The sequence below is a fragment of the Mycothermus thermophilus genome (assembly GCF_041956435.1).
Source record: "Mycothermus thermophilus strain CBS 625.91 unplaced genomic scaffold VTJ04scaffold_5, whole genome shotgun sequence".
NCBI lineage: Eukaryota > Fungi > Ascomycota > Sordariomycetes > Sordariales > Chaetomiaceae > Mycothermus > Mycothermus thermophilus.
This window is the reverse complement of record NW_027191431.1, coordinates 615,676-643,557: the sequence shown is the minus strand read 5'-3', so window position 1 is coordinate 643,557 and position 27,882 is coordinate 615,676. Positions and strand designations below refer to the sequence as shown.

The 27,882-nt window shown below is 55.5% G+C and overlaps 9 protein-coding genes and 1 non-coding gene across 10 annotated transcripts; 6 read left to right on the top strand and 4 right to left on the bottom strand.

Annotated features, from left to right (window-relative positions):
- Window positions 1-565: 565 nt before the first annotated feature.
- Window positions 566-3,962, top strand: VTJ04DRAFT_7264 (uncharacterized protein; the record flags this gene model as incomplete). Its single annotated transcript, XM_069365572.1, has 3 exons — window positions 566-913; window positions 997-3,220; window positions 3,286-3,962. The coding sequence occupies 3 exons, from the start codon at window positions 566-568 to the stop codon at window positions 3,960-3,962; spliced, it is 3,249 nt and encodes a 1,082-aa protein (XP_069216593.1).
- Window positions 3,963-5,803: 1,841 nt separating this feature from the next.
- VTJ04DRAFT_7263 (uncharacterized protein) lies at window positions 5,804-6,312 on the top strand (the record flags this gene model as incomplete). Its single annotated transcript, XM_069365571.1, has 2 exons — window positions 5,804-6,177; window positions 6,276-6,312. 2 exons carry the CDS (start codon window positions 5,804-5,806, stop codon window positions 6,310-6,312), a joined length of 411 nt encoding a protein of 136 aa, XP_069216592.1.
- Window positions 6,313-7,195: 883 nt separating this feature from the next.
- VTJ04DRAFT_7262 (uncharacterized protein) lies at window positions 7,196-8,382 on the top strand (the record flags this gene model as incomplete). The annotated part of the gene is made up of 2 exons (XM_069365570.1): window positions 7,196-7,341; window positions 7,413-8,382. The coding sequence occupies 2 exons, from the start codon at window positions 7,196-7,198 to the stop codon at window positions 8,380-8,382; spliced, it is 1,116 nt and encodes a 371-aa protein (XP_069216591.1).
- Window positions 8,383-8,665: 283 nt separating this feature from the next.
- Window positions 8,666-9,483, bottom strand: VTJ04DRAFT_7261 (uncharacterized protein; the record flags this gene model as incomplete). The annotated part of the gene is made up of 3 exons (XM_069365569.1): window positions 8,666-8,952; window positions 9,029-9,370; window positions 9,429-9,483. The coding sequence occupies 3 exons, from the start codon at window positions 9,481-9,483 to the stop codon at window positions 8,666-8,668; spliced, it is 684 nt and encodes a 227-aa protein (XP_069216590.1).
- Window positions 9,484-10,702: 1,219 nt separating this feature from the next.
- Window positions 10,703-14,073, top strand: VTJ04DRAFT_7260 (uncharacterized protein; the record flags this gene model as incomplete). The annotated part of the gene is made up of 4 exons (XM_069365568.1): window positions 10,703-11,540; window positions 12,493-12,951; window positions 13,027-13,389; window positions 13,487-14,073. 4 exons carry the CDS (start codon window positions 10,703-10,705, stop codon window positions 14,071-14,073), a joined length of 2,247 nt encoding a protein of 748 aa, XP_069216589.1.
- A 159-nt stretch (window positions 14,074-14,232) lies between these two features.
- On the bottom strand, window positions 14,233-14,327 carry VTJ04DRAFT_t96. The gene has a single exon. It is a non-coding gene; the product is annotated as a tRNA-Ser (tRNA).
- Window positions 14,328-14,424: 97 nt separating this feature from the next.
- On the bottom strand, window positions 14,425-15,577 carry VTJ04DRAFT_7259 (uncharacterized protein; the record flags this gene model as incomplete). Its single annotated transcript, XM_069365566.1, has 3 exons — window positions 14,425-14,762; window positions 14,841-15,294; window positions 15,404-15,577. 3 exons carry the CDS (start codon window positions 15,575-15,577, stop codon window positions 14,425-14,427), a joined length of 966 nt encoding a protein of 321 aa, XP_069216588.1.
- A 4,630-nt stretch (window positions 15,578-20,207) lies between these two features.
- Window positions 20,208-22,528, bottom strand: VTJ04DRAFT_7258 (uncharacterized protein; the record flags this gene model as incomplete). The annotated part of the gene is made up of 3 exons (XM_069365565.1): window positions 20,208-20,920; window positions 20,975-22,431; window positions 22,485-22,528. 3 exons carry the CDS (start codon window positions 22,526-22,528, stop codon window positions 20,208-20,210), a joined length of 2,214 nt encoding a protein of 737 aa, XP_069216587.1.
- Window positions 22,529-24,556: 2,028 nt separating this feature from the next.
- On the top strand, window positions 24,557-24,962 carry VTJ04DRAFT_7257 (uncharacterized protein; the record flags this gene model as incomplete). The annotated part of the gene is made up of 2 exons (XM_069365564.1): window positions 24,557-24,739; window positions 24,873-24,962. The coding sequence occupies 2 exons, from the start codon at window positions 24,557-24,559 to the stop codon at window positions 24,960-24,962; spliced, it is 273 nt and encodes a 90-aa protein (XP_069216586.1).
- A 606-nt stretch (window positions 24,963-25,568) lies between these two features.
- Window positions 25,569-26,223, top strand: VTJ04DRAFT_7256 (uncharacterized protein; the record flags this gene model as incomplete). The annotated part of the gene is made up of 2 exons (XM_069365563.1): window positions 25,569-26,079; window positions 26,147-26,223. 2 exons carry the CDS (start codon window positions 25,569-25,571, stop codon window positions 26,221-26,223), a joined length of 588 nt encoding a protein of 195 aa, XP_069216585.1.
- Window positions 26,224-27,882: the final 1,659 nt, after the last annotated feature.

Below are 27,882 nucleotides of genomic sequence, written 5' to 3'. Positions count from 1 at the left end.
TACTGAAAACTCAATGGAAGCGGTGCTCCTTCACTGCATGACCTAACTGTGCCTAGATCACTTTGTTATGGTTCTAACAGATTGTACCCGATATGAAATCCATGCGCTGAATCCCAGGTTGCCTTGGACGTTGGCTTTCGGAATTGCGCGTGCTGCTGTTTTTGCAAATCCATTCCCCTTCCAACCAAGTGTTGATCTCCGTCGTGTTGTCCCCCGAACAAACGTTGGCTCCTTGTTGCAACCTTGGGAGCCAAGACTGATCTGAAGGTGGACCCTCCAGGGCGTGCCAAGCCACTCCAAATCGGGCTTAGCGTCGGCCAGCCACGGGAGTCTTGGCCTCGAAGCTCGGCCGCCTCAAGAGCTGCTTCTTCCACCTCTCATCATAAAAACGACAACTACCTTTTCTTTGTCTTCTTCCCACCCAATCACCCTTTCTCCATTTTTTCCATCATCCCTCGGCCCTTACACTTTTCTCTAATTTGCAACTTTTTCGTTTTCACCTATCCGCGACTTTTAATTTTCCCAATTCTTGAAAACTACTCCAGATCCTGTCGACGCCGCAACAATGGCGTCCAACGCGCCCTTCCAGTTTGCCGGCGATTCCGAGTCGGACGACGACAACTTCAACCCCGCGCCCGCCGACCTCTCTGACGAGGAGAACGAGGACGAGCAGGAGGAAGTCTCGCATACCAAGAAGGACCGCCGCGATAGCAGCCCGGCTGCCGAAGACGATGACGATGGCGAGGCCGAGCCCCCGCGCACGTCCAAGAAGCGCGCCCGCGAAGACGATGACGAGGACGAGGAAAATGACGCAAACGAGGAGGAAGAGGACGCCGAGGAGAATGAGGAGGAGGAGGAAGACGAGGAAGACGAGGACGAAGAAGAGGAAGAAGATGATGATGATGTCCAACATGTTCGTGCCCCGTTGCTTGTTTCGATGGTTTCGAGGCCCGTCGTTCGCGTCGGCCAGGTTTGGTCAAAACTGACAGGCAGCAGCGCCACCGCCGTAAGCGCCGCAAGGACCACCGCGCCGCCTTCTTCGATATCGAAGCCGAGGTCGAGGATGAAGACGAGGCCGAAGACGATGAGCGCGACGGCGAAGATGTCGAAGACTTCATCGAACACGGTTATCCCGAAGACCTGGGCGATGGCGGCCGCCTCGATGATACTCGCCACCGCGACCTCGACCGCATGCGCGAGTTGGAGGCCAGTATGGACGCCGAGAAGCAGGCCGAGATCCTCAAGGAGCGTTATGGCAAGCGCGCCCACTCCAAGGCCTACGGCGACATGGCCGTCGTGCCCAAGCGCCTGCTGCTGCCTAGTGTCGATGACCCGGGCATTTGGGCAGTGCGCTGCAAGGAAGGCAAGGAACGTGATGTCATCTTCTCCATCATGCGCCGCGTCGAGGAGCGCGCTGGCACCAAGGACGAACTTGCCATCACGTCTGCCTTTGAGCGCGGCGGTCCCAACTCGGTCATGAAGGGCTACATCTACGTCGAGGCGCGTCGCCAAAATGACATTCTGATAGCACTCGATGGCATTCTCGACGTTTACCCCCGCACCAAGATGGTCCTGGTCGAGATCAAGGACATGCCCGACCTGCTCCGCGTCACGAAGACTCCCACGCTCGAGCCGGGCGCATGGGTGCGCCTGAAGAGGCCAGCGAAGCATGCCGGTGATCTGGCGCAAGTCCTCGACGTGACCGAAAATGGTCTCGAGGCCCGTGTTCGCTTCATTCCCCGTCTGGACTATGGCGACAAGAGCGACTCCTTCTCGATGGCTGCCGATCCCAAGCGCAGGCGCCCCGGCATGCCTGGCCCACGCCCACCCCAGCGCCTCTTCAGCGAGATCGAGGCTCGCAAGCGGAATCCTCGTCATCTCTCGGGGAATCCGCAAACCAACACGTGGACGTACATGGGTGAGGAGTTTGAGAACGGCTTCCAGGTCAAGGACATCAAGATCCAGCACCTCGAAGTCAAGGACGTCAACCCGACTCTGGAGGAAGTCACCAAGTTCGCCAGCGGTGCGGAGGACGGCACCGAAAACCTCGACCTCAAGGCGCTGGCCGCCAGTCTCAAGGACAGCAACAGCAACGTCACGTACGTTCCTGGTGATGTCATTGAGGTTTACGAGGGTGAGCAGCAGGGCGTTGTTGGTCGTGCGGTTAATGTCCAGGGAGACATTGTCACTCTGCGCGTGCTCGAGGGCGAGCTGGCTGGTCAGACCATCGAAGTGCCTAACAAGGGCCTTCGCAAGCGGTTCCGGACCGGTGACCACGTCAAGGTGATCGGCGGTAGCCGCTACCGCGACGAGGTCGGTATGGTCGTCAAGATTGTCGACGACCGCGTCACGCTCCTCACGGACCAGACCAATTCCGAGATTACCGTGTTCAGCAAAGATCTGCGCGAGGCAAGCGACATTGGTGGTCAGGGGTCGCTGGGTCAGTACTCGCTCCTGGACCTGGTGCAGCTCGATCCTACTACGGTCGGGTGCATTGTCAAGGTCGATCGCGAGTCCATGGTGGTTCTCGACCAGAACGGCGACACCAAGCAGGTGATGCCGTCCCAAATCGCCAACAAGCTGCCCAAGCGCAAGATTGCTGTGGCGGCCGACAGGAACGGTTCCGAGATTCGCATCGACGATGTCGTTCGCGAATACGGCGGCCAGCAACGCCAGGGCAAGATCATCCACATTTACCGGTCGTTTGTGTTCTTGCACAGCAATGCCACTACCGAAAACGCGGGCGTTTTTGTCACCAGGGCCGGCAATGTCACCACCATCGCAGCCAAGGGCGGACGCACCACGGGCAACTCTGGGCCTGATCTCAGCACCATGAATCCGGCCCTGAAGCGCATGGGACCCAATGGGCCCAACGGACCCGGTGGTCCCGGCATGCAGCCGCCCAAGTCGTTCGGCCGCGATCGCGCCCTCGGTCAAACCGTCAGCATCCGCAAGGGCGGGTATAAGGGTCTTCTTGGTATTGTCAAGGACACCACCGACACGCACGCTCGCGTGGAGCTCCACGGGAAGAGCAAGATCGTCACGGTTCCCAAGGCCGATCTTGTTTTCAAGGACAAGGTGACGGGCAAGACCATCGATATTTACAACCGCGGCCCCCGGCCCGGCTTTGGCGGTCCTCCGGGTGGTGGTGATCGCACCGGCAGCCGGACGCCGATGGGCGCAGGCAGCGGGGAGAGGACTCCTGCTTGGGGCACGAAGAGTAAGTTTTCTTGCAATGGTTGTTGTTCCGTGATGACATTGGATTTGCTAACAAATGTTCCTCAGCGATGGGTGCTCGGACACCTGCCTGGGGCCGCGCCGAGGGTTCTGGGTCTCGCACTCCGGCCTGGGGCGACGGCTCGCGCACTGTCAATCCCTACGATGGCAGCCGCACGGCCTACGGAGACGGCAGCCGCACCGCATATGGCGGCGCGACCTCATATGGCGGCTCGCGCACGCCCGCCTGGTCATCCAGCGCCAAAACGCCCGCCCATGACGGCTTCGGCCACGGCTCCAAGACCCCCGCCTACCACGGCTCCGGCAGCGGCGCGTCCACCGACCCGTGGGGCTCCAAGACGCCCGCCTACGGCGTGTCCGCCCCGACCCCCGGCGCCAGCGGCCCGGACAGCTGGGGCTACACCCCGGGACCGAGTGGGTCTTCGTCGCACGGCCCCTACGACGCGCCTACACCCGGTGCGGCGCTCAGCGCCCCGACTCCCGGAGCCGCGCTCAGCGCTCCCACACCCGGAGCGTATTCGGCGCCGACCCCCGCGCCCATCAGCGCCCCGACTCCTGGTGCTTGGCAAGGCGGCTGGGGCGCAGATGCCGCGCCGACACCGGCCGTGGGCGCCCCGACCCCTGCCGCCAGCGGCGGGTACTACGGCGCGCCTACCCCGGCGGCGTTTGTTGCGGCGGAGACGCCGGCGGCGTCGGGGGATATTCGGTATGCGGATGATGATTAAGGGGTGTTGCTGTGAGCGGGCGATGAGGATGACTGGCCGGGAGAGAGATTGAGGGGAGGGTTGTTTGATATGAGGGAGGGCGGCTAGGTTGGAGAGTCAATCTCAATGGGTGGATGGCTGGGTGGACGGGTAGATGGGACGAGATGATGCTTGGAGACATGGATGAGGATGGTAATGGCATGGCATTGCGAGAGGCCGGGATCAATATTTTAGATGACGTTTGCTGAACATGTGTATTTTATTTTTTTGCTCACACAAGATAAGTTCAGTTCAGTTTCGTGGATTGTGTTTATCATTTTTTCCTCTAAGTAGGTATTTAGCGCTGGGTTGTGGATGACGTAGGTGTGCATGGATGAATGGATGGATGGGCAGAAAATTAAGTGTTCAATAGACTGCTTTCACCGTGGATTGCAACATGCTGGTTTTAACAGAGAGAAGGGATGCTTGGGTGTCATATCATTGTTGCTGGTTGTTGACTCGGCGGATGGAAGGGAATGGTTGTTAGCGGCAGGAGGTTGAAAGTCTTACTCCAACATATGCCTTGTATTCCTGCCTTCTCTGCCCTTGAAGTAGAAGCGAACCCACAATACGAAGGATGCTGCTGGTTGACGCAGCGGGATCCAACAGTGGATGTACAAGGAGACAAGATCTGGTCGTAGCTGTCTGTAGCTGTCTGTCAACGGCCGTCAGTTAACGTCAATTCAATAATACCTCAGAAACAGTTGTTTGGTGCCATGAACCTCTATGATGATGAGTTCTACGCTCTACATCTTTGACGGGGATCATAGGAAGAGGTTTAAAGGATGATGTTGTTAGTCAGCGGGATAGTTGGGTCAATATAGGTTGCAAGTACTAGCATGAATTGATATACGTAGCTGGTTGTATATCCAGCTCTGATTAAAGAAAAGACAAAGCGGCCTTATTGCACGACCCTGATTACCCACTCTCAGCTGGGTAAAATAAAGAAGCGAGACTCAGATTTCTAGAATGCTTCCCTTGGAACTCTATTGCAGCCCAACATCAACCATCTCCATCCTGACTAGCATGCTCTTGTGTCGTCGGCCCGATTTGTACCAAATTTGCAGACGTTACTTGAGAATGGTCATCTGACAATTGGTTCCGAAACCTCCGATACGACCCCAGATTAACCGCCTATGTAGGCCGCGGTGGATAACCAGGTTCAAGACTTCTGAGTCTTTTAAAACAGTTGAACTCGACTTGCGTTCTTACCACCTGCTTCCGCTTACCATCAAACTAAATCTAGGGTCAAGATTCAGAGAATAGGGTCATATAAAGTGCCAACATGCTTCTTATGCTGGGCTCATTAATATCTTTTCTTAACGTGGAACCTATCGGGGTGATGCTCCATGCAGCTTATCGAAACTTATCTGAAGACTCAATAACCCCTCGGAAGAGAATTCTCCCGTTCACTGAACCCAATTGGGGTTGAACTGTTACATCGGGAGACAAACCAAGCAGTAAGATACAGCGGGAATAAATGAAAGACCCAACATTTGCTGAATTAACTTCTAACCTGACAAGGAACATTCACCATGGTCCGTCTGCCAAAGACTGCAACCTGAAGGTATCGGTAGTTCCGTCGCAGAGAAACCATGTAACTGAACAGCTCCGAGTTTGGGGAGACTTAGCGAACGGAGTGCAAATGCATCTGCGGAGAATGATTCAAAGTCAAAAATATATGACCAAGCCGTGCCCTCTTGCCCAACATAAATATGAATAAGATCAACAAACTCAAATACCTCATATATTCTCTTCAATTCTGTTGAATAAGGCCCACTCCATACACCCTCTACCGCGACATCCATCCGGCCATCACCATCATGCAGCTCACCAAAGCCCTCTTCCTCGCGGCCACCCTCGCCGCAGGTGTCCTCGCCGCTCCTGCTCCCGCGCCCGAGGCTGCCCCTGAGCCTGCTCCGGAAGCTGCTCCCAAGGCTGCTCCCTACGAGTACATCCCCGACGAAATCATCGGCATTGACCAGCCTGGCAGGCCATCTGGGCCGCGGCCGACACCCTCTCCTGCTAATCCTGCTCCCTCTCCTACTCCATCCAGTGGTGGGCTGCCATGGAGTGGATATATCTCCCAGTGGCAATGCTGGAGCGACTGTCGCTGGGAGTGTACCTGGTTTAATACTCGCCCGGAAGATTGCAACCCGGGCTGTATTCACACCTGCATGCTCACGCGTTGCTGGGAGTACGTTCACGAGTTTTTCGTTCACTCTCTTAAATTCCGATTTCTTCTCTCTTTCTCTCTGGTTTTTTTTGTGGCTAACACCTCCGTTTCTTTAATAGTTTCCGCCCATCGTTTAGCTGCAGCATTGCCCCTTAACATAACACCAACGCTGAATCAGCGAGCCGTTTTGTTGACGTCAGTTGTTGAGACATGACAATCACACAACGGGAGAGGCTGGGATGAAGTGTGTCTTAAGAAGTTTTAGCTATAATTCCACCTCACAAAGGGAAGAAAGAAGGTGGTTACACCATTCATGTTGGCAGAATCAATAAAGAGGGTGATTTATAGATGTGTGTCAACACGGTAGCGAGCGCTATGTACTGATCTGATAACATGTCATTTCTCGGCAAGGCTAGTCCGCTGTTGTTATGCGCAAACAAAGGGAAATGCAGAAGAGGCTTGCAACCCTGTGTATTTATACCCTACCACATATGTTCCTCAAGGCGGTCACCCGTCGTGATGGCGTATTAGTATCGGGTACGCAACCCGAGCCGCGGCTGCAGTTGAGTTCTTGTTGGGATATGCTTCCACTAGTGGCTTCAGGCCCGGATTCCACCCGGGACCCTTGTCACGAAGTGTAAAGACTATTAGACCTACTTTCAGGGGATTGCATGGCCCGGTCTGTTGGTGATCGATGGTGTGTGGAATAGATCCATTCTCATGGGTCAGAGCTGAGAATCCACCAGCCCAGCACCCAAGTCCGAACGCGAAGTGGAGTTGGACTGCTAGACTATCGAAGTTCAGCTCGTCAGCGGGCGCTCTAAACGCCCAGTCCAGGAATCCAGAACCTCCGAAAGTGGATTTCCATCCGGGGAGTGTCATTGAGAATGAGAAATCCAGATGGTTATAAACATGAGAAAGACCGTGTCGGGTTTGATCTGTGGTTTGTCCACCGCGTGTTGGACCGCAACAACGTACGTTCGTTTTGCCTCCGTGGTTGCCCGTCCACATCCGCTCCTTCGCCTTGTTGTTGCCCATCATGCCTGCTGTTGGGTTCCTCAACGCCGTCAACCCGACGTGCGCCGTGAACGTTTGTCTTCAGCAGGTTGCCGGCCTTCTTGAGAACCAGCCGGTTCTCTATGAGGCATGCACCTCGGCTTTTGGTGCTCCGGTCACCACCACTTTGTATGTCTCGTCAACTCTCCATGTCCGCCAAGCGTGGTCTAAGTACCCCGTATTACTGACACAATTCACAGCACGGTCGATTCGATTGTGTCCACGACCACTGTGCCGGGAGAAACATTCACCGATGTCTTTGTCACCCTGACCGTGAGCACTCACTCCGAGACCGAGGAGTTCACGGACTGGCACACCGTCAGTTCGACGGCGACCCAAACCTCCACCGTCGTCGTCACCGAAACATCCACCGTGACGGTGCCCTATGGAAGCAAGCTCAAGGCCCGGAGCAACCCTCGCAGGAGGAAGCGTGATTGCATACCGCGCACAACCGAAATCCCCACGACCAGCCCCGTGCCGGTCCCAACGAACTGCGCCGACGTGGCTGAGTTCTCGTCGGCCTGCAAGTGCATCGACGCCGTCAGCGACGCCCCGACCGTGACCGTCACCGTCACGGAGCCCACCACCACCAACATCGTCACCTTAACCCAAGACGTGTGGACTCTTTCGACCGAGATCTTCACCGAGCACGAGGTCACGTGGACCAGCATCACCCATACGCTTACCACCACGCAGGTCGCCACCACGACCGTGACCGTCACCAGTACGGCGCACTCGACCGTCGTCGAGACGGCAGTGCCCACCGTTCTCACCGGCAAGCTTCGCGCCGACGGCGGCGGGGTGTCGCAGTGGCTGAGCCGCACCATCTTTGGAACCATGCCCGGGCAGACCGTCCGCGCGAGCGGAGAGACATTTACCTTCCCCAACGGCGGGCAGCCGTACCGGACGAGCGACACAAGGTCCAAGATCTACGCCGTGTGGGCCGCAGGCGCAGACTACGCCAGCCTCGGGACCGCGTCGAGCCCCGTCGCCCAGGACTACGCCTTTGTTTGCCAGATCGGGCAAAACAAGAGCCTCGCGTGCACGGCGGGGCCCCTGACGGATGGGTGGAGGTGCGGTACGACTCACTACATGTCCAAGCCAGGATTCAACCTCGCTGCTGCTTTGAACAATGCGGCTTGCGTTAGGGTTGAGTGGTGGGTTGACTAAGGGGTATTGATGGTTAAGGGAGATGGGGATAACGGGGTTTGTGATGACGGAATGGGGTTGTTCAATAAGCTTTGACAATAATATTTTTTTTTCCTTAACTTGTTGAAGATGTTTTATTGATGCTGCTAGACCTGCTCTCTTCCAAGTTCCGAGCTTGGATACCTCAGCTTCCCAAGCTCACCACTTGCCGTGATACCAACGTGACTGACGCACCTCCTCTCTCGGACCGCTGAGCTCTCGGCCCCTCCCAACCACAATGGTACTTCCACCCCGTCTAAAACCCTCAGCACGTCTCAACCGGCGGCCCCGGTGGCGTGTAGCTCGTCGGCACCGGCCAGTAGATGTTGATCATGATGCCCGGGTGCGTCGGGCTGTAGGCGCCCGGGAACGCGACCTTGTTGCGCGGGTTCCAGGTACCCGTGCCGCCGCTGACGTAGAGCTGGGCGCACGAAATGTAAAACTGCGCGCCGCCCACGCCGCTCGCGCTGTGCAGGCCGATGTGCTCTGCACGCAGCAGGTAGTGCCCGTCTTGCAGGCAGCGGGGGATGGTTACCGAGACGGAGCGGGCGCCTGGGAAGGGAGTGTGTGAGCAGGTGAGCGGCGAAGCATTTATTTTGTTATCCCAGACAGACACTCTATTACATACCATTGGTAGGCCAGGTCAGACTCCCCGCAATGCGCGGCATGTCCTGGTAGATCTTGGACCACACGGCGCCCCTGCCGTCCCAGTTGGCGGCGGTGTAGCCGGCAGGGACCTTGGCGATGTAGAAGGCCATGGGGCCCGGGTGGGAGATAGAGGCCTTGGCGTTGTACGAGATGGTCTGGCCGGCGGTGACATTGTAGATGCCGGGCGCCCCCTGGCCGGGGAAACGCTCGTAGCAGCGGATCTGGTCCGAGTTGACGTCCGTCACGGGACCGTTGCTCTGGAAGTTGGTCGTCTGGCGCACGACCTGCCAGTCGGCGGTGTTGCCGACGCTGGGGAAGGTGTCTAGGAGGACTGGTTAGTCTCGTAATCATCCAGGGATTTCGCTGTCGTATGGACTGACAATGAGCCTCGGCGAGGGCTGCCGCCAGGCCTGTGAGGACGACGCTGAGCTTCATCGTGCCGGTTGGTCAGGGGATCCTACAAAGCTTCGACAGAGAGAGACAAGGGCACTCGTGCACCGCGGTTCCAGCCCCATGGCGATATAGGTCAGCGTACGGCCATGTTATTATATGGCCCTCACTACTATGGCACCCAGTTTGGGTATGGCATCGTCAAAAACACTTTCAACGCCAGCCCTGAAAGGTTTAAGGTTCATCATTGCAACATATGGTCCTGCCGCCCGGCCGGCTTAAAGGGGGCCGGGTAAAAGACGACCCCTTGACCACCAACCACTAAGCATTTTGCCAGAGATTGGTCCTGTCAATGTCAACGGTAGTTGACTAGAATAAGGTTCCAGTTGATCTGGGGAATCGGAGGCGGATTCTCCCGGGGTGACATGCCCGGGATGTATCTTTGAGTGCCGGAAGGATGTTGCTGTCTTGGGCACAGCCATAGCTATATTGGTGCGTCACAAATCCATGTGACCAGGATGACGCTCAGAAATTTAGGTATGTAAACATGAAGATTTAGTCTCCATATCAAGATGAAAACCCAAATTGGCAGGACAGAAACCCGACTAACCTGGGTGTTGATGAAGGACAATATCTGCTGGATATAATGGTCGCTCAACGACACCTCTGTCATTTAGAGGTGACGGGCGTCAATCAACGCGGCGCGGCATTTTGGAGTTCCCTGAAAGTTGCAGACATTTCGTGGTTGCTCAGGCCGTAGAAGGAGAGTTTTTGAACTCATCCCTACCTCAACATATATTTGGTCCCAGCGACCAGAAGCCTCCTGTTCTCCGAGGGAACTTGAGACCATGCAGAGACAGCTAAGCAGCCTAGGACTTGACAACCTCCAAGTATGGTGGTCGCTCGATGTGGGTGCAGGCTTCGAGAACAAAGAGTCAAAGATAGGTCAGGTAGGCACCAAACAAAGAGATGGCCTTGACAGTCACGCAGTCTCATCGTCATGAAACAAAGGCATTGTACGATAGTTATAATTGTACTCTCCGGCTATCCAAAACTCATGAACAGGACAAAAGCGAACAATGACATTGAGTTGGCAAAACGGACCAAGTTTTGTGGACATCCAACATCACGGTGTGGTGATGGTGATCAGATATAAGTTGCTACCGGCTTCACGGAATCACCCCTTTCCTTCACCCTGTCAAACCATCCAAACAACACATACCCTCTCAATATCTGTGCTGCGAAGAAGAGAACGAGTTACAACATGTGCCGAATCCGCACCGTTCACTTCACCCTCCACGACACCCGCCGTCTCATTTCCACCCAACTCTTCTCCTCTCCCACCAAGGACGTCTACGTCATGGACGCCAACTCCAGGGTCTGTGACTGCGGCCGCAATGCCGCACGCAACCTCTTCCGGATGCGCGAGAACACCGGCCGTCAACCCAACATTATCCCCTGCGTCCTCGACCACCCCTGCTGCCTGTGCTACCAGGAGATTTCTTCCCGGTGCCATGACTGGCTCAACATGAACTGGCTCCCCACGTATCCCGACAACCCCGAGGATGATTTCCAGGATCCGGCCCTCTGTCCCAACTCCCTCTGGACCATCGAGTACCAGCATATCAGCACGCTTCTTCACCCCAAGGGCAACAGGCTGCCCGACGAGGACGAGCCGTGGGAGCACATCCCTGCGTTTCCCGCCGGCGACATTTTCTACTCCGATGAGATCACCAACGGCGCCGCGAACCACCCCGACAGCCGCGGTCTTCACGCCGACCGTGCCCTGGCTTGTAAGTACGGCGTGGACATGCAGCTGTGCAAGCTCAAGCTCCGCGACGCCATCGACAAGGCGGACTCTTTCCTTCTAAGCCTGGAGGAGTACTTGCTGACCAGCGAGCAGGACCGGGATCCCCTTGACCACGAGCAGCGGCGGAGGGTCATCGACTGGTGCAAGACGGCCCATAACCTCGTGTGGAAGGTCGAGTGGATGCAACTCGAGGCCGCCCGTTGCTACGTCCGCGCCATGAAGCACGCGTCGTTTGTCCTCGAGGTGCTACAGCGCATGCCTGCTCCTGGAGAGAGAGTCTACTCGCTCGATGGTAGGTGTTCGTTCTCCCGCGAGCAGCTGGACCATGCCAACCTCACCCCCCGGGAGGCTGTGGCCGCCTGCAGTGGCCCGCTTAAGCAACATGGCGCTCTCCATGCGCGCTTGATGGACGCTGTTGGGCGTGTGTTGAGGTTGAATGCGGGACGCCATCTGAGTCCCGATACCACCATGCAGCGGCGTGGTTCGTTTGGGGACCTCGCTGATGCTGTCCAAGCTTCTGAGCGCAGACGCAAGTCTTTCTCCTTGTAGGTCCATACCAAGGTAAGTTTCTACGTAGAACCACAACGCCTGGTAATGTGGCGCATAGGTAAGTCCGTATTACTGTCTAGAAATTCAACATGCTTTCTCACATAACCCTTGCCTAGCCCTTCTATCCATACTGTGAACTCATATATGTCATGCCATCTATGTACGGCAATGCTGCATTAACCTCAAGTTATTAGTAGCCATACCGGAGAGATCCTTTGTCATCTGTCCAGGGTCGCGTGTGTCCCGGGGAAATACGACCTAACACGGAGAATTCTAGACCACCTATTGTTGTGTTTGTTGACCGACTCGAGCTGGTACCGGTATATTGTTCCTGCTATTATCCAGGTCAGATTTTCCATCCACGTTCAGCTGGACCAGCCTCCACGAAGAATGGGCAAAATGCAGCTGAGTGACATCGGGAGGTGAAATACCGAGCTGCTGTGGAATATAGTGCTCCAATGAAACAAAACATAGGAAATTGTAGGCACGGAGCGGACGTGCTGTCCCATACATCATGGCATATCAACTACTATCAACTATAATATTAGAGATGCACATGTGCTCAACAGCCATCAAAGGTCCAGTCACAGAAACACGACTGAATACCAGACAGAGAGGCAGCCTGTGACAACCTCATCCCATGACGGCGCTCCTTCGACTGGTTGCGCTCAGCGCAGCCTTACTATCCTCTCCAGCCCAGGCCGTGACCTTCACCGTCCCTTCACGAGCCGGCACCGGCGGGTTGACGTACGCCCCCGTATCCCCCGCTCCCGTGGGGATTTCGTTCGAGTTCTTCGCCTTTCCGTCCTACTTCACCAACGTAACGGCGACGAAGCAATGTCTTTCCAACTGGCGCGACCTTGCGGGAGGCGTCTGGCCGCCCATTCGCATCGGAGGCACCACGCAGGACCGCGCCTCCTTCGACCCCAACACGTCCGCGTACGTGGTCTACCGCGTCGCGAACCCCGCCGACGCGCCGATGGAGCTGACCTTCGGCCCGCGGTTCATGACGCTGGCCGGGACGTACGAGGGGTCGGTGGTCGTGGGCCTGAACAGGGGGAAGAATAACATCGACAACACCATCGCCGCGGCGAGGGCGGCCGTTGCTGAGGTCAAGAACTTGCTGGCCATTGAGCTGGGGAATGAACCGGAGTGTAAGAGACGCCCCTCCCCGGAGCCCTATGTGCAATCCTTCCTCGCTCCTCAACTCACATGCCATCTCTGCTCAGATTACCCCAAAGACGGCCAGCCCCTCGGCCGGGGCGTTTGGAACGCCGCCACGGACGCGGCCTCACAGCTCGACTGGGCGGTGCGCGTGGGCCGGGCGGTCAACCGGACCAACCTGATCCAAGCTGGCAACCGGCTGCAGTCGCCGCCGGGCTGGGGCGCGGCACAGATCGCGAGCCTCGAGGACGCCAACTCACGGCAGTATGTCCGGCACTACGCCCACCACAATTACCCCGGCGGCAACGTGCAGCAGCTGCAGTCGCACTCGCGGACGGCGTCGAACGTGAGGAATATGTTTGCGGCTGATTCGCAGGCTGTGAGGAGGTTGACGGGGAAGGAGTACGTCATTGGAGAGACGAACTCGGGTGCGTCCTTTTCCCTTGTTGTGCCACCTCATAACATAACTGATAGAACACACAAACTAGATGAGAATGTTCAACTAACCTCCCTACCTGATAATAGTCTCCGGTGGAGGCGCAGCGAACGTCTCCCCAACCTACGGCGCCGCGCTCTGGACGATGGACTACATTCTCCAGCTCGCATCCCTCAACATCTCGCGGGTCTACTTCCACCACGGCACCGTTGGCAACTGCCAGTACTGCTTCTGGGGCCGGTACAGCATGGGCGCGCCGTACTGGGGCGCGACGGCCGCGGTTGCGACGCTGGCAGGAGCGCGCACGGTGGCGGCGCTGGATAACGGCTCGGGCGCCCACGCTGCGTACGCGACCTTCGACGCCGACGGGAAGCCGCTGCGCGTGCTGCTTTACAATTCGAACTACTACGATGGAAACGGGTTTCGGACGACGGAGCGGTTCACGCTGACCGGCCTGGCAGTGGGCACGACGACGGTTCGGGCGAAGAGGTTGACCGCAAACACCTCCCTGTCCAGGGCGGATCGAGGGAGCGATATCACGTTTGGCGGGCAGTATTGGACCAACGGGACATGCGTGGTTGGAGGGACAGAGAGGTTTGAGACGGCGACTGTGCAGAATGGACAGGTCTCGTTTGATTTGAGGGCTGCGGAGGCGTTGCTTGTGTATCTTTCGTAGTATTTTGCTTGACTACACGCGTACTTTTTGTACATACATAATTATCGCTTCTGCTTCTCAGGGGCGAGCCGAGGACATTCAGGGGTAACAGTACGGAGTACTCCAGCAGCAAAAAGATACAACTCCACAACTCCACCTGCACAAAGCCCAAAAAAGGCTCGTCACCTGTAGGATTCGAACCTACGCTCCCGAAGGAACTGCCTATGCTAACGGAAGATAGCAGGGCAGCGCGTTAACCACTCCGCCAAAGTGACAAGATGCCAGGCATATGCATCAACTGCTGTTCATAACCCCAACCCACACACACACAAACACCACTCCCCCCAAAACAAACTCCCTATGTGTCAGTCATTATCCCTGAAACGCATCACTCGCCTTCAACCTCTCCACAAACTCCTTCCACGTCGTCGGCTTTTCCTCTAAAAGCTGCAGGCTTTCCTCCAAGCTCTCGCCAGCGTAGTAGCCCGGGTTCTCGATGAAGAGGTGCGTCTCGAGCATCTCCTGCGCGACGTTCGCCGGCAGATACCCGTGATATTGCTCGGGCGAGACCTGCATGAAGGCCGTCTTCTCGCCCGTCACCTCCTCGAACTCGGCCAGGATGCGCTCAGGCGTGTAGTAATCGGCGGCGGCGAGGATCCGTTTGTTCTTGAGCTCAGGGGCGTGCTTGATGGCGGCCTTGACGAACTTGCCTGTGCAGAAGAGAAGGTCAGGATAAATACATGCAGAGAGGAAGCAAATACAGGGGAAGCACAGTCACTTGAACGCACCCATATCCTCCGCCGGGTCGATCAGCGGAATCTTCGTCTTCGCCCCGAACGGATACGCCAACGTGTACACCCCATCATCCCTGAGCTTCAGCATATCGGGGAGGTTCGACATAAAATACCCCGGCAACACAAACGAGCAGTTCCCAAGCCCTTTCTTCCCTTCCGCCTCCTCCGCCACCGACGCCTCGGTAATCGACCGTATATACCGCTCCACGGCAGCTTTGGCATCAAAGTGCGGCACATTCCGCAGCCGCCCGCCCGTCAGCTCCGACACGTCGAGCAGCGACGAGAAGATGAGATGGGCGACGCCCGCGTCGCGCGCCGCGTCCGCCACGTTGCGGCCCTGGGAGACCTCCGTCTCGAGGCTGCGCGTCTCCCAGAAGTTGGTCACGAGGAAGACGGTGTGCGAACCGGCGACTGCGGCGGCAACGGAGGAGAGGGAGTTCATGTCGGCCTGTTAATAGTGCGATCTGTGGTTAGTGGTTGAGGTCTTGTCTCAAGCCAGCCATAGCGCTTTCATTTCAATCGTAATTTGGTTTTGTTCTGTTTGGGGGGTTTCATACCGTCATGATCTCGATCCCCTGGTCCGCCAGGCTCTTAGCTGCCGGTTTAGAAGCATTCCGAGTGACCCCGCGGATCCGGAATTCGGCGGAGAGCTCCGGGTCGGCGAGCACCGTCTGGATGACGGAGCCGCCTTGATTGCCGGTGGCTCCAAAGACCGTCAGGAGCTTGGACATCGCGGATTTTGCTCCGAGGGTAGGAGGGGGTGTGAATTTCTTTACGCAGGCTCCGCTGTAAACGTTCAACGCGAGATTGGGATAGAAAGATGGCAAGCGATCTGAAAGCGTTTGGATGGATTGGTTCTACAATGGTTCCGCTGTGTCTTGGGATTATCATTGGTCTCGCTGCGAAGCCTCGATGACAAAGTATGTCAGGCCTAGGGTTGAGAGAGGTGATGACATCATGGCTACCAGACTTGAATGTACTCGAGACGTCACCTGGGGGAAGTATCCTTGACAGCATGGATCTTCTTCCATCCTTACCCCAAGAACATGGCCAGAAACCAAAACTAGTAACTATTTCGACGGAGGCTTAGGGATTGTGACCGATATTAGTTGCTATAATTCAAGCTGAACTCCTGTGCTGCCCTTGACTTACAAAGTATCAAGAGCAACTAATATTGACAAAGTTATTCCCCCTTACTTGTTACATCATTGAGATACCGCTAGCAGCACTGTGTTGTTCTCACATTGACCAAGAGTCCATATTTCCCCTAAGCAGGTCGCACACCATTGACACATACGCCCAATCCAGGAAGACGCCCGTCATGTGCAAAGGGGCATTCGGGTCCGTTCCCGTGTGAAGGACCTCACCTCCCCTGCCAGCAACTAACATGTCAGAAGAGTTCAGATAGACTCCAATGTTGAGGATGCTGATAGGAGGACTTACACATGCTCTGGGGTAGCTTTGATGATACCACACGTCGAAATTCCCACCAGCAGATACCAAACGGTCCCTGAATCCAAGCTTCCTCAAAGCCACTTGGTCCTCGTGCTTTCCACAACAACCCCTCCTCGTCTTCGTCCTCGAAATGACCTTCCAACCACCACCAAATCTCCTCTTCTTACTGGCAATGGCGGCTCTCCCCAACAACACCCGGGATACGAGCTTTTTAGCCAAACAGTCCCCAGTAAGGACACCCCGCCACAACGCACGGATACTGGTTCGACACGACCGATTTGTCCTTGGTGGAGTGACACTCGACGTCGTCTGCTTGGGGAGTTTAGGTAATATTAGTCAGTGAACACAGCCGGTATTGTTAATGCTCACCATGTGAGCTCGACATAAGAACGAACATGAGAGTGTCGAATTATGCATATTCTTCAAGCGCGGGCAGAATGATTGTAAAGAACTTACCACACGGCTCAAAACTCGCACACACCTCATGCCCGCACTTATGATGGACCAAAATCTTCTTGTAGCACATCCTGTTTAAACTAGGTAGGTAGGTACCGTCTTTGCCGCTTCGCTTCTTCTTCTCCTTTCCTTCCGAGCAAGTCTGGGAGAGGGCTTGGGGGGCAAGACGACCGACCGACTGACCGATCGACCGGTCCTGCGTGCTGATGAAGCTTGCGTGCGGTGCGGGCGAGTCTGCTGCCTCAGGGGCGGGGGTCCAGGATATTAGGATGCGCACGAGGTTGGACAACGTCTTTGGCCCGATCGATGATTAACTCGCTTGGACACCAGCAGTTGTTGCGATTCTCTTCTTTTCTTGCCAGCACGCTCAATGTCAGGAAGCAGCGGGAGATAATAGCTGGTCGCGGCGGCTTTTTGGTGTTTCCCAAGACGACCCAACGAGAAGAAGCCGTGGGAATGTTTGACAAGATTCCAAGAATGCTTCGTGGAGATGAAGTATCCTTCCTCGGCCAGACAATTGTTGCCTGGGCCTTGTTGAGCTGTGCCAGGGTCCTGAAACACAGTAAAGATCAGTACCAAAGCCCTAGGTGCTGGAATAACCTATCTAAATCGATGTGGTAATCAAGAGGATGGTATACCTAGAGAGGCCAGACACTCAATCTGGCGTCTTGAAGCGCAAGAATCCCCGAGGTACAACACGGCGGATGCGCTCTGTCTGTCCGGAAACTCAATGGCTTATGTACTGTAGACGTATCGAGCCGGGCGTGTTTCCTGCCCCAGGAAAACAGCACCGTAAAGCTGCGTAAGACAGTTGTTTGCCCCAATCTGACTCACAGCTTCCCTGAGGTTGGTTGTTTGCTTGCTTGCTTGCTCAGCCGGTTTTCAGGTACCTGAGGTAGTCAGGATATCCGGGATATATACGCGGACAGGCAGGCCAACTGACGGTGGTTCCGTGCTTGCTAGTTTATCACTTCTGTTAGCATGTCACCTTGCCTCCAGAGGTTCGGCGTCAGGATTAATGTCCCGGGTTGGCTCACCTGGTAATAGACCTTGATTTTGGCCGGGCTGCTGATACCTTGACGGCCTATCAGTCGTACAACAGGCTCACGATGGCTCGGTAGTGTCGAAGCACAGCTCGATAGAAGAAAAGAACTCTCTCAAGCAACGAGCTGTGATGAACAGAGGAAAGGACGGGGGGAAGAAAGGAAAGAGGACGTGCCATTTGTATCCATCCCCGGCCCAGCTGGGAGAGGGAGAACGTGCTTATGACTTGTGTGCTTGTCCCAGTATTAATATCCCCGACTGTGAAATTGCTCGAAGGGAGCGTGATATGGGACAGCGATGATAATCGATAGGCGGGTGCAGCATACATCGATCGGGTAAGCAAGGGTGGGAGAGGTGTGATATAATAATAAACAGGTAAGTTTGCCCGAAGGGAGTGAGGGTGAAGTAAATAAACAGGGTGTACACAACCATCATAGAATAGTAAGTGCGTGGGTGTGGTAAAGGAGCAATATCTCTGGACCATCCACATATTCACACACCAGTTCCCGTTCTCATGACATCCGTTTGCTCTCTGGGACCCGCTACCCTGTCACTGAGGAACGTATTTACCAGGCTTCCCCTCACTCAGCAACCCCACGTCAATAATCTTTTGTCACCGCCGGTAGTTGGCTTGTGTTGTTTGGACCAAACCTCCATGGTGGACCTTACCCATGATTGTGACTGACTGGCCGGAATAATAACACCTACCGCTGTAAGCCATCACATCGGATCCTGCTGACGAAGATAGGTATGCATATGGGGGTCATTTTGTGCTATACTGAGTAAACACTGACCAAGGGTCCTTCACGTGTCCTGCCCTCCCCACATCCATCCTTTATACCCCAAGTTCGTACATGATCCATCCCGCAACATCCCCATGTGTTTCTATCTCCATATAACAAACAGCCAACAGCAAAGTCTGGACAGGATAGGATAATACCTTGACAACACAAACACATGCCGTCTTAGCGAGGGAGCAGTAATGTACCAAACCCACGACAAACTTGGAGCCGCAGTCCGCGTGCGCCAAAACAAATAAAACACTACCACGATTCTGGACCTTCTCTCCATCCTCGTGACGAGCCGGATGCAAGACAACCATGCGTGCAATACAATGCGGCACGGTGACGTGATGTATCCATCCATTCCTCTCCTAGGTATGGTTCCAAAGCCGGTAATGGAGGGTCGGGAAAGGGTCCGGTGACGAGGTGCCGACGGCGTGGGGAGAAGAAATGAGAAACAAATACACCGAGTGAAACGCCCGTGTCTTGTGTATTTTGTGAAAATCTGCTTTGAGTTATCCACCTCGGTGAGCAACCCAATCCAGGAAACAAGGTGTGTCGGGGTGATGGCTGGGTTGCTGAGTTGGGAAACACACTTTGCCATGCCGAAATATGCAATAAACATAAACATCGTATCCTCAAGACAATGGAATCCGCCAATGCGCCGTCAGGTTTCATCGAGTGCTTCTGGAAATGGTGGGGTTTCCATAAACTTCCCCGCGGTGTATAGCCGCGAGGGGGCCGTGGCCGTTCATTGTGGTGTAAACGCTTTAGGAGAAATCGCCGCGGTCAAGGGCTGGAACGGGCTTCAAGGACCTTGAAGTCGAACCTTTTGGTGTACCGCTTGGCTGGAGACTCCACGTTTCCTCATATGCGGATTGAGGAAATGCATAAGATGCATGTAGAGGTGACGATATAATCTCGGAACCCCATCACGCCATCAGGCCTATTCCACCCAAGGCGGTGTTGTTTGTTGACATTGCCGGGTGGTTGAGTTGAACAGCGACAGGGAGTTTACGCTCCGCTGACCGCCCTGACATCGCCGTGTACATGATGGCCCTGGCGCCATACCGTGTGGTTATCCTTCCGCCGGCAAGGCTTTCTCGTAGATCTCCCACAAGACATTGTGAATGAGTGCCTGTTAATCGTCCACAATACGCTTTCCATATCGACCCGTAAGTCGCGGTCCTCCCAGCGTCCCGCATTTTGATGCGTGCAGCATGATACCGCGATATAAATAAACCCGGTCCAACTACCCGGGACGTTATCATGTCGCGTATATCCGTGTGAGCTCCCGTCGTCGGTGCGTGTTTGGTTGCCATCTCGCCTGGGCATTTTTCCATCTATTCTCAAGCCGGAACTGGACGTGATTGATGGAACCCCCACATTCCGGAAGATGAGAAGCCGAGCCGGGGCGTGCGGAAACTGAGAAATCCCAGTAGGCAATGGCGCGCGATACGGAGTCCAACCGGCACGACCGTGATCCGAACTCGCGCACTCGCCCATAGGATCAAAGGCAATAGCTGCAAACCAGAGCAGGTGACCACGACACATGAAGCATGTCCGTCGCGAGCGGGCCCATGCTCGATCGAGTCCCTTGGAGGCAACCACAGCCTGTACTAGTTCACCACTCATCCCAGCCATGTCGTCCCGCGCCTCTTGCGCACATCACGCCGAACCGGAATGCAGTTCCAACCAAGAGGCCATGGAGGATAAGCAACAGCAAGGTTCTCCTCCAACCCTCCAGCCAAGCGACACCCGGCGCGCCCCGCTGGTTAAGGCCGGAGACTAATGGCCGGGTAGCAGAACCATTTATCGATGACCTCCCGGCTGCCAGTGTTCCATCGCCATAGAGGTCGCACGCAGCGAGCATCACGGCCACGGTCGTGATGGCCCAACCCGCGCTATATGGCCAGCACACCCATGACAAGGAAAAGATCTTGGCCGCAAACAACATGAGTCGCAGCGTGGTCGCATGAGCGCTCAACCATAGCGTCATGTGGTAATGAGCCACGAAGGCGTCATGCCTGAGGCGCGCAACACGTGTTGTGGGCGGTGGCATCAGCAGTGGCGTGGTGGTGGTGGCAGTGCTCGCAGAGATTCCCGAGTTAATGTTTCTGTGTGGGGAGCGGGAAGGCCCGCGGTCTGGGCTGGGACTGTGATGGCTGCGGCGACTGCGGGAGAGTACCATAGTATGCGCTCCTGGTTGCAGCCGCTGTGACGGGCTGGCCGGGACAAGGGTAGTTGGCGGTGATGTTGCTGTGTCGGCGTCGTGTGTTTGTTTGTTCGCGCCCTCTTCGTCAGGCACGCTGTTGACGCGGGCGCGTTTCGTGGGCTCTGGGGTAGCATGAGCATTGCTTTGTTCTTGTCCTACGTCGGGGACTGACAAACCTGGGACTGGTGTATTTGGAGGCAAGGGCGAGTCCAAGTTTTGGATTCTCTGTCCCGACAAGCCAAACATGGGACCTCCAAGCCTTGGAGTCCGCGGCATACTGTCCAGAGACTCTCCAGCCATGGCATTCAGCACCTCGCTCGCACTCGGCCGGTCGGCAGGGTTGACTGCAAGAAGGCGCGTCAGGAGATGGTAGAGCTTTGGCGGGAGATCCGGGCGCAGCTTCTTCTCGGCATGAAACCCCTTCCAATCGATGATCTCGGCCCGCAGCTGATCGATATCCTCCAACTCCTCGTTGATCGAGTTGGCATTGACGTAGGGAAGGCCACCGAAACACATAAAGTAGAGGATCATTCCGAGGGCAAACATGTCTGATTTTGTGGTAAAGTTGCCATAACGGCCGCTGGCATCCTTCTTGAGGACTTCCGGAGCGCAATACGAGATTGTCCCGGTTGAACCAGTCGAGTTGCGCATGGCATTTTCAGGCTGCACCTCCCCAAAATCACTGATCAAGCACTTGAGCTGGTGTCCGTCCCGGTGGAGGAGGCAGTTGCTTGGCTTAAGGTCCCTGTGGATGTAGTTGGACGCATGAAGGTACGCGAGGCCAGACGTGATGTCCTTGAATAGGGAATAAATCTCCTCCGCAGAGAGACGTTTCTGGGGTTTGGGGCGCTCGGCGGATTGACCCCGTGAACGGCGGCGAATGCGAGCCTTGAGCTCCTCCTTGGTAGCCTGTTTCGGAATATCACCGAGGACGTAGCGCAGGAGGTCGCCGCCGTTGCAGTATTGCTGGAGGATGAAGGCGCATGCCACGCTCGGACCGAAGCGCGTCAGCTGGACGTCTTCCAGCCAGACATGGCGGTAGGAAACCAAGTTTGGATGGGCGAGGTTGGCCAGAAGTTCAACCTCAACGAGGACTTTCTCAAGCCAGGCGTGGTCGTCTCCAACAGGCACCCGCTTGCATGCGAAGTAGCCAAGGTTGCATCCATCAATGTGGTGGCGAACCAGGAGAACCACGCCCTTGCCCCCACGTCCCAGTTCTTTCTCTTCGACAAAGAAGGTATTGAAGTAGTTTGGGCTGAAAGCTTCCCTCCTGATACGGCCACCGCTTGGAGGTACGGGTTGGGTAGACGTGGATTCGCTGCTTCGGGGAACAGACGTGGTTTCAGACTCATCGTCCTCGTCATGCACGGCCGCGGGGAGCGGCACTAAGGTTCGACGGACAGGGCTCGACGGATGCGGCTGCGATGCATTCGCGGCATTGTGGCCGGCGCGGAGCATGCGGAAGTAGTTGGGGTCTACGTATGTATCCTCATGGCGGGCCGAGTCGTAGTGGCGGTCAGGAGAGGGAGGACGCAATGGTCGTCGGCATGTTGGACATTCGTGGACCTGCAGACCACGCAGTTCCAGACGTTGCGACGCGGGATCACGGAGGACGACGGCATTGTGATGGCGACTGCTAAGTCAGCAGGAGCAACGCTTGGTTCCGAGAGTTTGTCGGAGACTGACAGAACTATCTCGCGACCCTCAAACTGGTATGGAACGAGCGACATGGCGGCCGGGTGGTATTTGTCAGTGGTGCACTGTCGAGACGATTCACATGGTCAAGCTCTCAGGTCCAGAGGTATCTGTATTGATATTGAGTGTGGGATGGGGAGCTATTCGCTGTTCGCTTCGCAGAAGTGTTGGTTAAATACGGCCTAAGTAGAGTTTTTTGCTTATTTTGCGGGTCGGACTAGATGGTGTTGAGAAATGGCGTTGGTGTTGACGTTGAAGCGGGAGGGTTTGTGTTGAGGAGTTGCGGATTGGAAATGTTTTCGGAGCTGGAAGAGCTGCTAAGAGCTGCATGCAGCAATTGTTGGTGGGACACCAGTGTCAGGTGCCTTCCGGTTGGTGGATGGCTGGTGTCGGGTGCCGTTTCCGCCGGCAGTTGTGGCGCTAGGTCTGCCTTTCCAGTGGGTTGCAAATCGGGAGGGAAGGAAACACCTCAGCTATGCTCTTGCCTGGGTCCAATTGCCTGGTTGCCTTGTGACGTCGTGCAAGTCCTGGAAGGAATCACCAGAGCATCACCAGCCTGTGAAGTTTCTTCTCGTCTGTTCAATTTTAATTGATTGCCGTTTCACTGATTCCATTTTCGGGGAGAGATGAGGACCTCGAGGCTGCAAACATGGCCGGATTCGGCAACTTTGACATCCCGCCATGTCATGATGACCATTTGACAACCCCAACGAGGGGCAAAATATTCCTCTGTCCGGACGACAATGACTGAACCTTTTCATACTCCAAGCCCATCATGAGTCCGAGCCGTGCAAGGACAGTCTGGGTGACTGTCTGTTTTCCATGGGCGATTATCCTCTTGCGTCTCGCGTCGAGTTTCCGATTAATACATTTTATTTTTATTCTTTATTCTTATTTTTCTCAGTGCTTCTTTTGTGCTGATGACACTATACTGGCGATTCGGACTTGGCAACATTGGCTGTGAGTTTCTTCTTACAATGTTGCCATGCCCTCGATAGATGTTGACATTGACTCTTCTTTTTTCTTGACAAGGGATGTCAACGCATGTCGCTGATGCCAAGACAGGAGCCTTTATAATTCCAGGTTCTTTTGCCCGGTTATACTCCTTCCGGTTCTCCCTGATAGGAACGCTTCGCTCCAGGTTTATTACCCCAGCCATCCTACTAGTACCAGCAGGACTGGATGAACCAAGGACATGCCCCAAGACATGACTGACCCCAGGACATACCAAACACTGGTCGGTGAACCCCAGGCATTTCAACGCTACGTCCCTGCATGCAAACCTCATTCCCCTGTCGTCCGTTAAACGGTCGACGGTTCCAAGACCTCAACGACTCTGGTGACCCTCTTAGGTTGCAGACAAGCTTGTTACAGTCATATGGGAGAGTGGAATTTAGCCGGCCTCGTGCCTCGCAAAAGAGTCTGATTGAACGTGGCTCGCGTGCCGACCCGGTTATCCGTGAGGGGTTCGACGCCAGAGACCTGGGTCTAGGAGATTGAGCGAGCTAAGAATAGTTCTCGAAGTGGCATCACGGCTACAGTGGCATGTGGGTCGCGTTGATCAATTCCAGCTCAACAGACGAACAACGGCGACGTTCTACCGTCCTTCGTGGTCCTTCGCCCACGAAAATGAAGTAACGGCGGATGGTTCAGTGGTATTCGACCTCTAGGCTTGCCCGGAATCAGGGGTGTAGCCCGCGGTGAACCAAGTTTTGCTGCCTTCTTGGCCGCTTCCAGAGTAGCACTTCCTGGAGTCGGTAACGACATCGTGACGCGCATAGTTCCGAAGTGGTTCATGAAGAGCTGCAAGGCCATATTGCACATAGATTAATTGTATGGGGTAGATCACCAGTCGAGGAACCCATCACCTGGTCGGAGGGCCGGACGGGATCGTGTATAAAAGCGGCCGCCGTTGCCTCCGGGCGTTGAATCGCCCATCGCCTCGCAGCCCGGACGAACGCCGTTGTTTGGTTCAGACGTTGACGCCCGCGACCTCGGACAATATCGATCAAGAATCTCCAAGCCCAAAGTTACCTAGAATACTTGAATCGACATCTATCACTATGAAGCTCCTCACCTTCCTTGCGACTCTCGGCCTCGTCGGCGGCGCCCTCGCCCAGCAGTGCCCCGGCAGCTGGTACCTCCAGCCAGACGACTGCATTTGCATGAACAGCCGCGACGGCCAATTGCTCAAGGACCAGACGCTCCACTGCTGCAAGCAGCTGGGTTACAAGACTTATAGCAACGTGAGTTCAATTCCAGACCTTCAGCTTGGGATTCCTCGACATCTTCCCTGGCGACCTGATGCTTCCATGGGTCCCCCGGGTCCGTCCCTCGACAACAATGGATGGCTGATATGTGGCTGGATGCTCGGAACAGATCTGCGCCGTCGATCGCAACATGCGCCAGACTTTCAAGGACTGCTGCAAGGGCCTCAAGCAGGAGAGCGTCATCGGCCACTGCCGCTGAGGTGGATGGGAGGAAAATGGAAAAAGTGAGACTGCTTGGGTTGGAGATTGGGCAGAGGAGCGCTAGGGGTTTGTTGATACCACATGGCGAGGATTAGGTCTTTTCAATAATGCAAAACTAATGTTCAGTATATGAGGATGATGCATGAGGGAAAGCTTTCGGAGCTGCCTCCGTGTTTTTGTGGATGGCTGGCCGCCCGATCAGAGCTCAGGACCGGAGCAGCGAGGACCCACATGTCCCTTTCGGAGCCCGAAGCCCGGAGCTGGTCGGAGCTGACATGGTCCGTGCACGCCGAGCTGTTTTCCCCAGAAAATCCGATTGTCTGCGATGCACTGTTGCTTCTCAACACCAAACTTAGGGATCATATCACGGACGTACCCCCGGTACCAAGGTCCGTGAAGCTGGACTTTTTGGAATAATAGGTTAGTACTGACCCCTCTCCCAACGCCATGTGTATGTCTAGCACAGCTAATCTTTATTTCTCAAATCAGAGCTGTCAATTGCCCCTCCCCCTCCCTCAATCCAATCCCAGCTCCGAATCACCGTCCTGGGCTGCCCCAGTTCAACACAAAGCCTCGTCTCCTGCCACCACAAGAATACCAAATCATGTCACGAAACATGGGGTTACCGAAGCTTGTCGGGGCTTCTCTGAGCTCCGCCCCAACCTCGCTCCTACGGGGAGTCGCCACACCATCCACATCAAGACCTCTTCTTGCCTTCTACGCTCTCTCCAGCCGCGCTATACAGACACCACCGTCACGGAGGACGTTTATCACATCAAATCCCTACCGCAACAACCAACCGTCGAGGTTCAGGAGAGCCAACGCACCACCGCCACCAACCGATCCTGCCACCAGCGCTCCAAGCCCAGGCTCTCCAGGCCATCCTCCTGCGCCGAACGCACAACCCACACCCAACGCGCAAAGCCCACCGACATCTACAGTCCCTCCACCTCCGGGATATCCCGCACCACCCTACCCAGGTCACCCGGGCGCTGTTCGCAGGCCGCGCGTCAATGTCAACAGCAAGGAGTACAAGCAATTTGCGGGTCGATGGCTGCGGTTAGTTGTCGGCCTTCCGTTTGCCATTGTGCTGTCTTGGATATTGTACAAGAGACGTGAGTTTTTAGGACAAATTCCAATCCTGGTCTCGAAACTCAGAGTCACTCTAACCCCATGTCACAGTATCAAACCCGATTGACCCTGAAGAGGAAGAGAAGATACGCAAGAAACGGCTCGAAGCCTTCCCTAGGCGGGCTTAGACGAGTGGCATGCGGCTCTGCATGGTGCTGCATTGGAAATAAAAACTGATTGATACCACAGAGTGGATGGCAGTGTGTAGTACCCATGTAAGGAGTACCGATGCGGTGCTGGGATGCTGAAGTGATGATCCCATGACGGGCCGACATGCCCTGTTGCCATGTGGCCAGGCGGTCGGGTGCGCGATCCGGGTTAGAGATGTCCCGAAAAGACTTGGCCCGGAGATAATGACGGTGATAGGTGTCTCGCGGTGCATTACAGTGCATCTTCAACTGCCGCACCCCCTCCTCTGATGCTGATACCAGTCTAGTGTAAGCCACGCCGACGGCTAGCGCCGCCACAGCAGTTGAAGTTGACTAGGCCTGCTTGCTTCGAGGTCGGTTGGGATATGTCTGGTGTACATGCCTAGTCCGTGCCGTACAATTCCGCACTGCTTAACAGTGGATTAAAGCTGCAAGATTGCCAAGGTACCGCTCTGGGACTCCATCGGACCACACAACTGGCAACCGATTATAAGTTTATACCTGGATCTACCCCCACCAAGGACCGTTTCCTATCTTTCGACTCATTATGTATTGATGATGGGAACCCGTTTTCTTCCTGCCATCCAGTGACATTGGTATTCTCTACAGAATCTCGCACGCATAATGAGGCATGATACCCCTACTTACCGACGGGAGTCGGGGCCCCTCTTGTGAGGTGGCGACCGTGTGGAGGAGGAGGAGGAGGAGATGCATCCTTCCGTGCGCAAGCACCACCCCACCGTCCCCGGCGTGTCAACCTCACCAGTGGCCACCACAGCGCTAGTTAGTATAGACTCCCCTTACCCCAGTTTTTGGCTTGACACACCACAAACAACACTTGACGCTATCTATGCATGTAGCGCCGAGGCAAAAAGCTGGGGAAGTGGATCTGAAACCCACCTCGGTGGCTGGCTCATGCACACCAAGGTTAGCCTGGGAGCCGGTCGCTTGATGGTTGAGTCTGGGGGTCTGGGGAAGAGGAGATCTATTGTGATCGTCTGAAGCCGGGTTGAATCTGTTGTTGGTCGGGCCGGCATGGCCGTGGACGGTGTACAAAGTAAGATTGTCTGGCCAGAGGTCAGGTAAAGTAGATCTGTCTCGCCTGTGAGAATGGTGCAGCGTATTAGTAAATGACTCGCTGCACTGATGGACGGGGCCGCTCTGTTTGCACAATGAATGAGCGACACTTGACCAAACATCAGCCGAAGAAGCGCCAAAGTTTCCGCTCCCATGCCTTTCGCGGTATTATTATTATCAAGGCACGGACGGGTTCGAGAAGCCTCAGGGAACAAACACACTCATCAACCAACGCGAGTCAGTTCAGGGGGCTTTCTTCGGTTTCCGGTTCAGCAGCGCAGGGAACGGTGTCTCCCCAAAGGGCTGGGTTCCCACGAGACAAGAAACGCCACCACGCGATGGCACAAACACCGTTGTCTCCGTTGTCTTGTCCACGGATCCACATCAGGTTTGTTTTACTTACATACACACAACAGTATGCCCCAGATCTATGTCTCCCTCAAGTCCTAGAAACTCTGGCTTTGCCTCCCCGGGGCCTCCTTGTTCGCCTTCCCATGCATCTATCTGCTGGACTGGAGACCCTGCTGGCGGGGTTTTGTCAGGGCCGGCCGGCGGTTGATA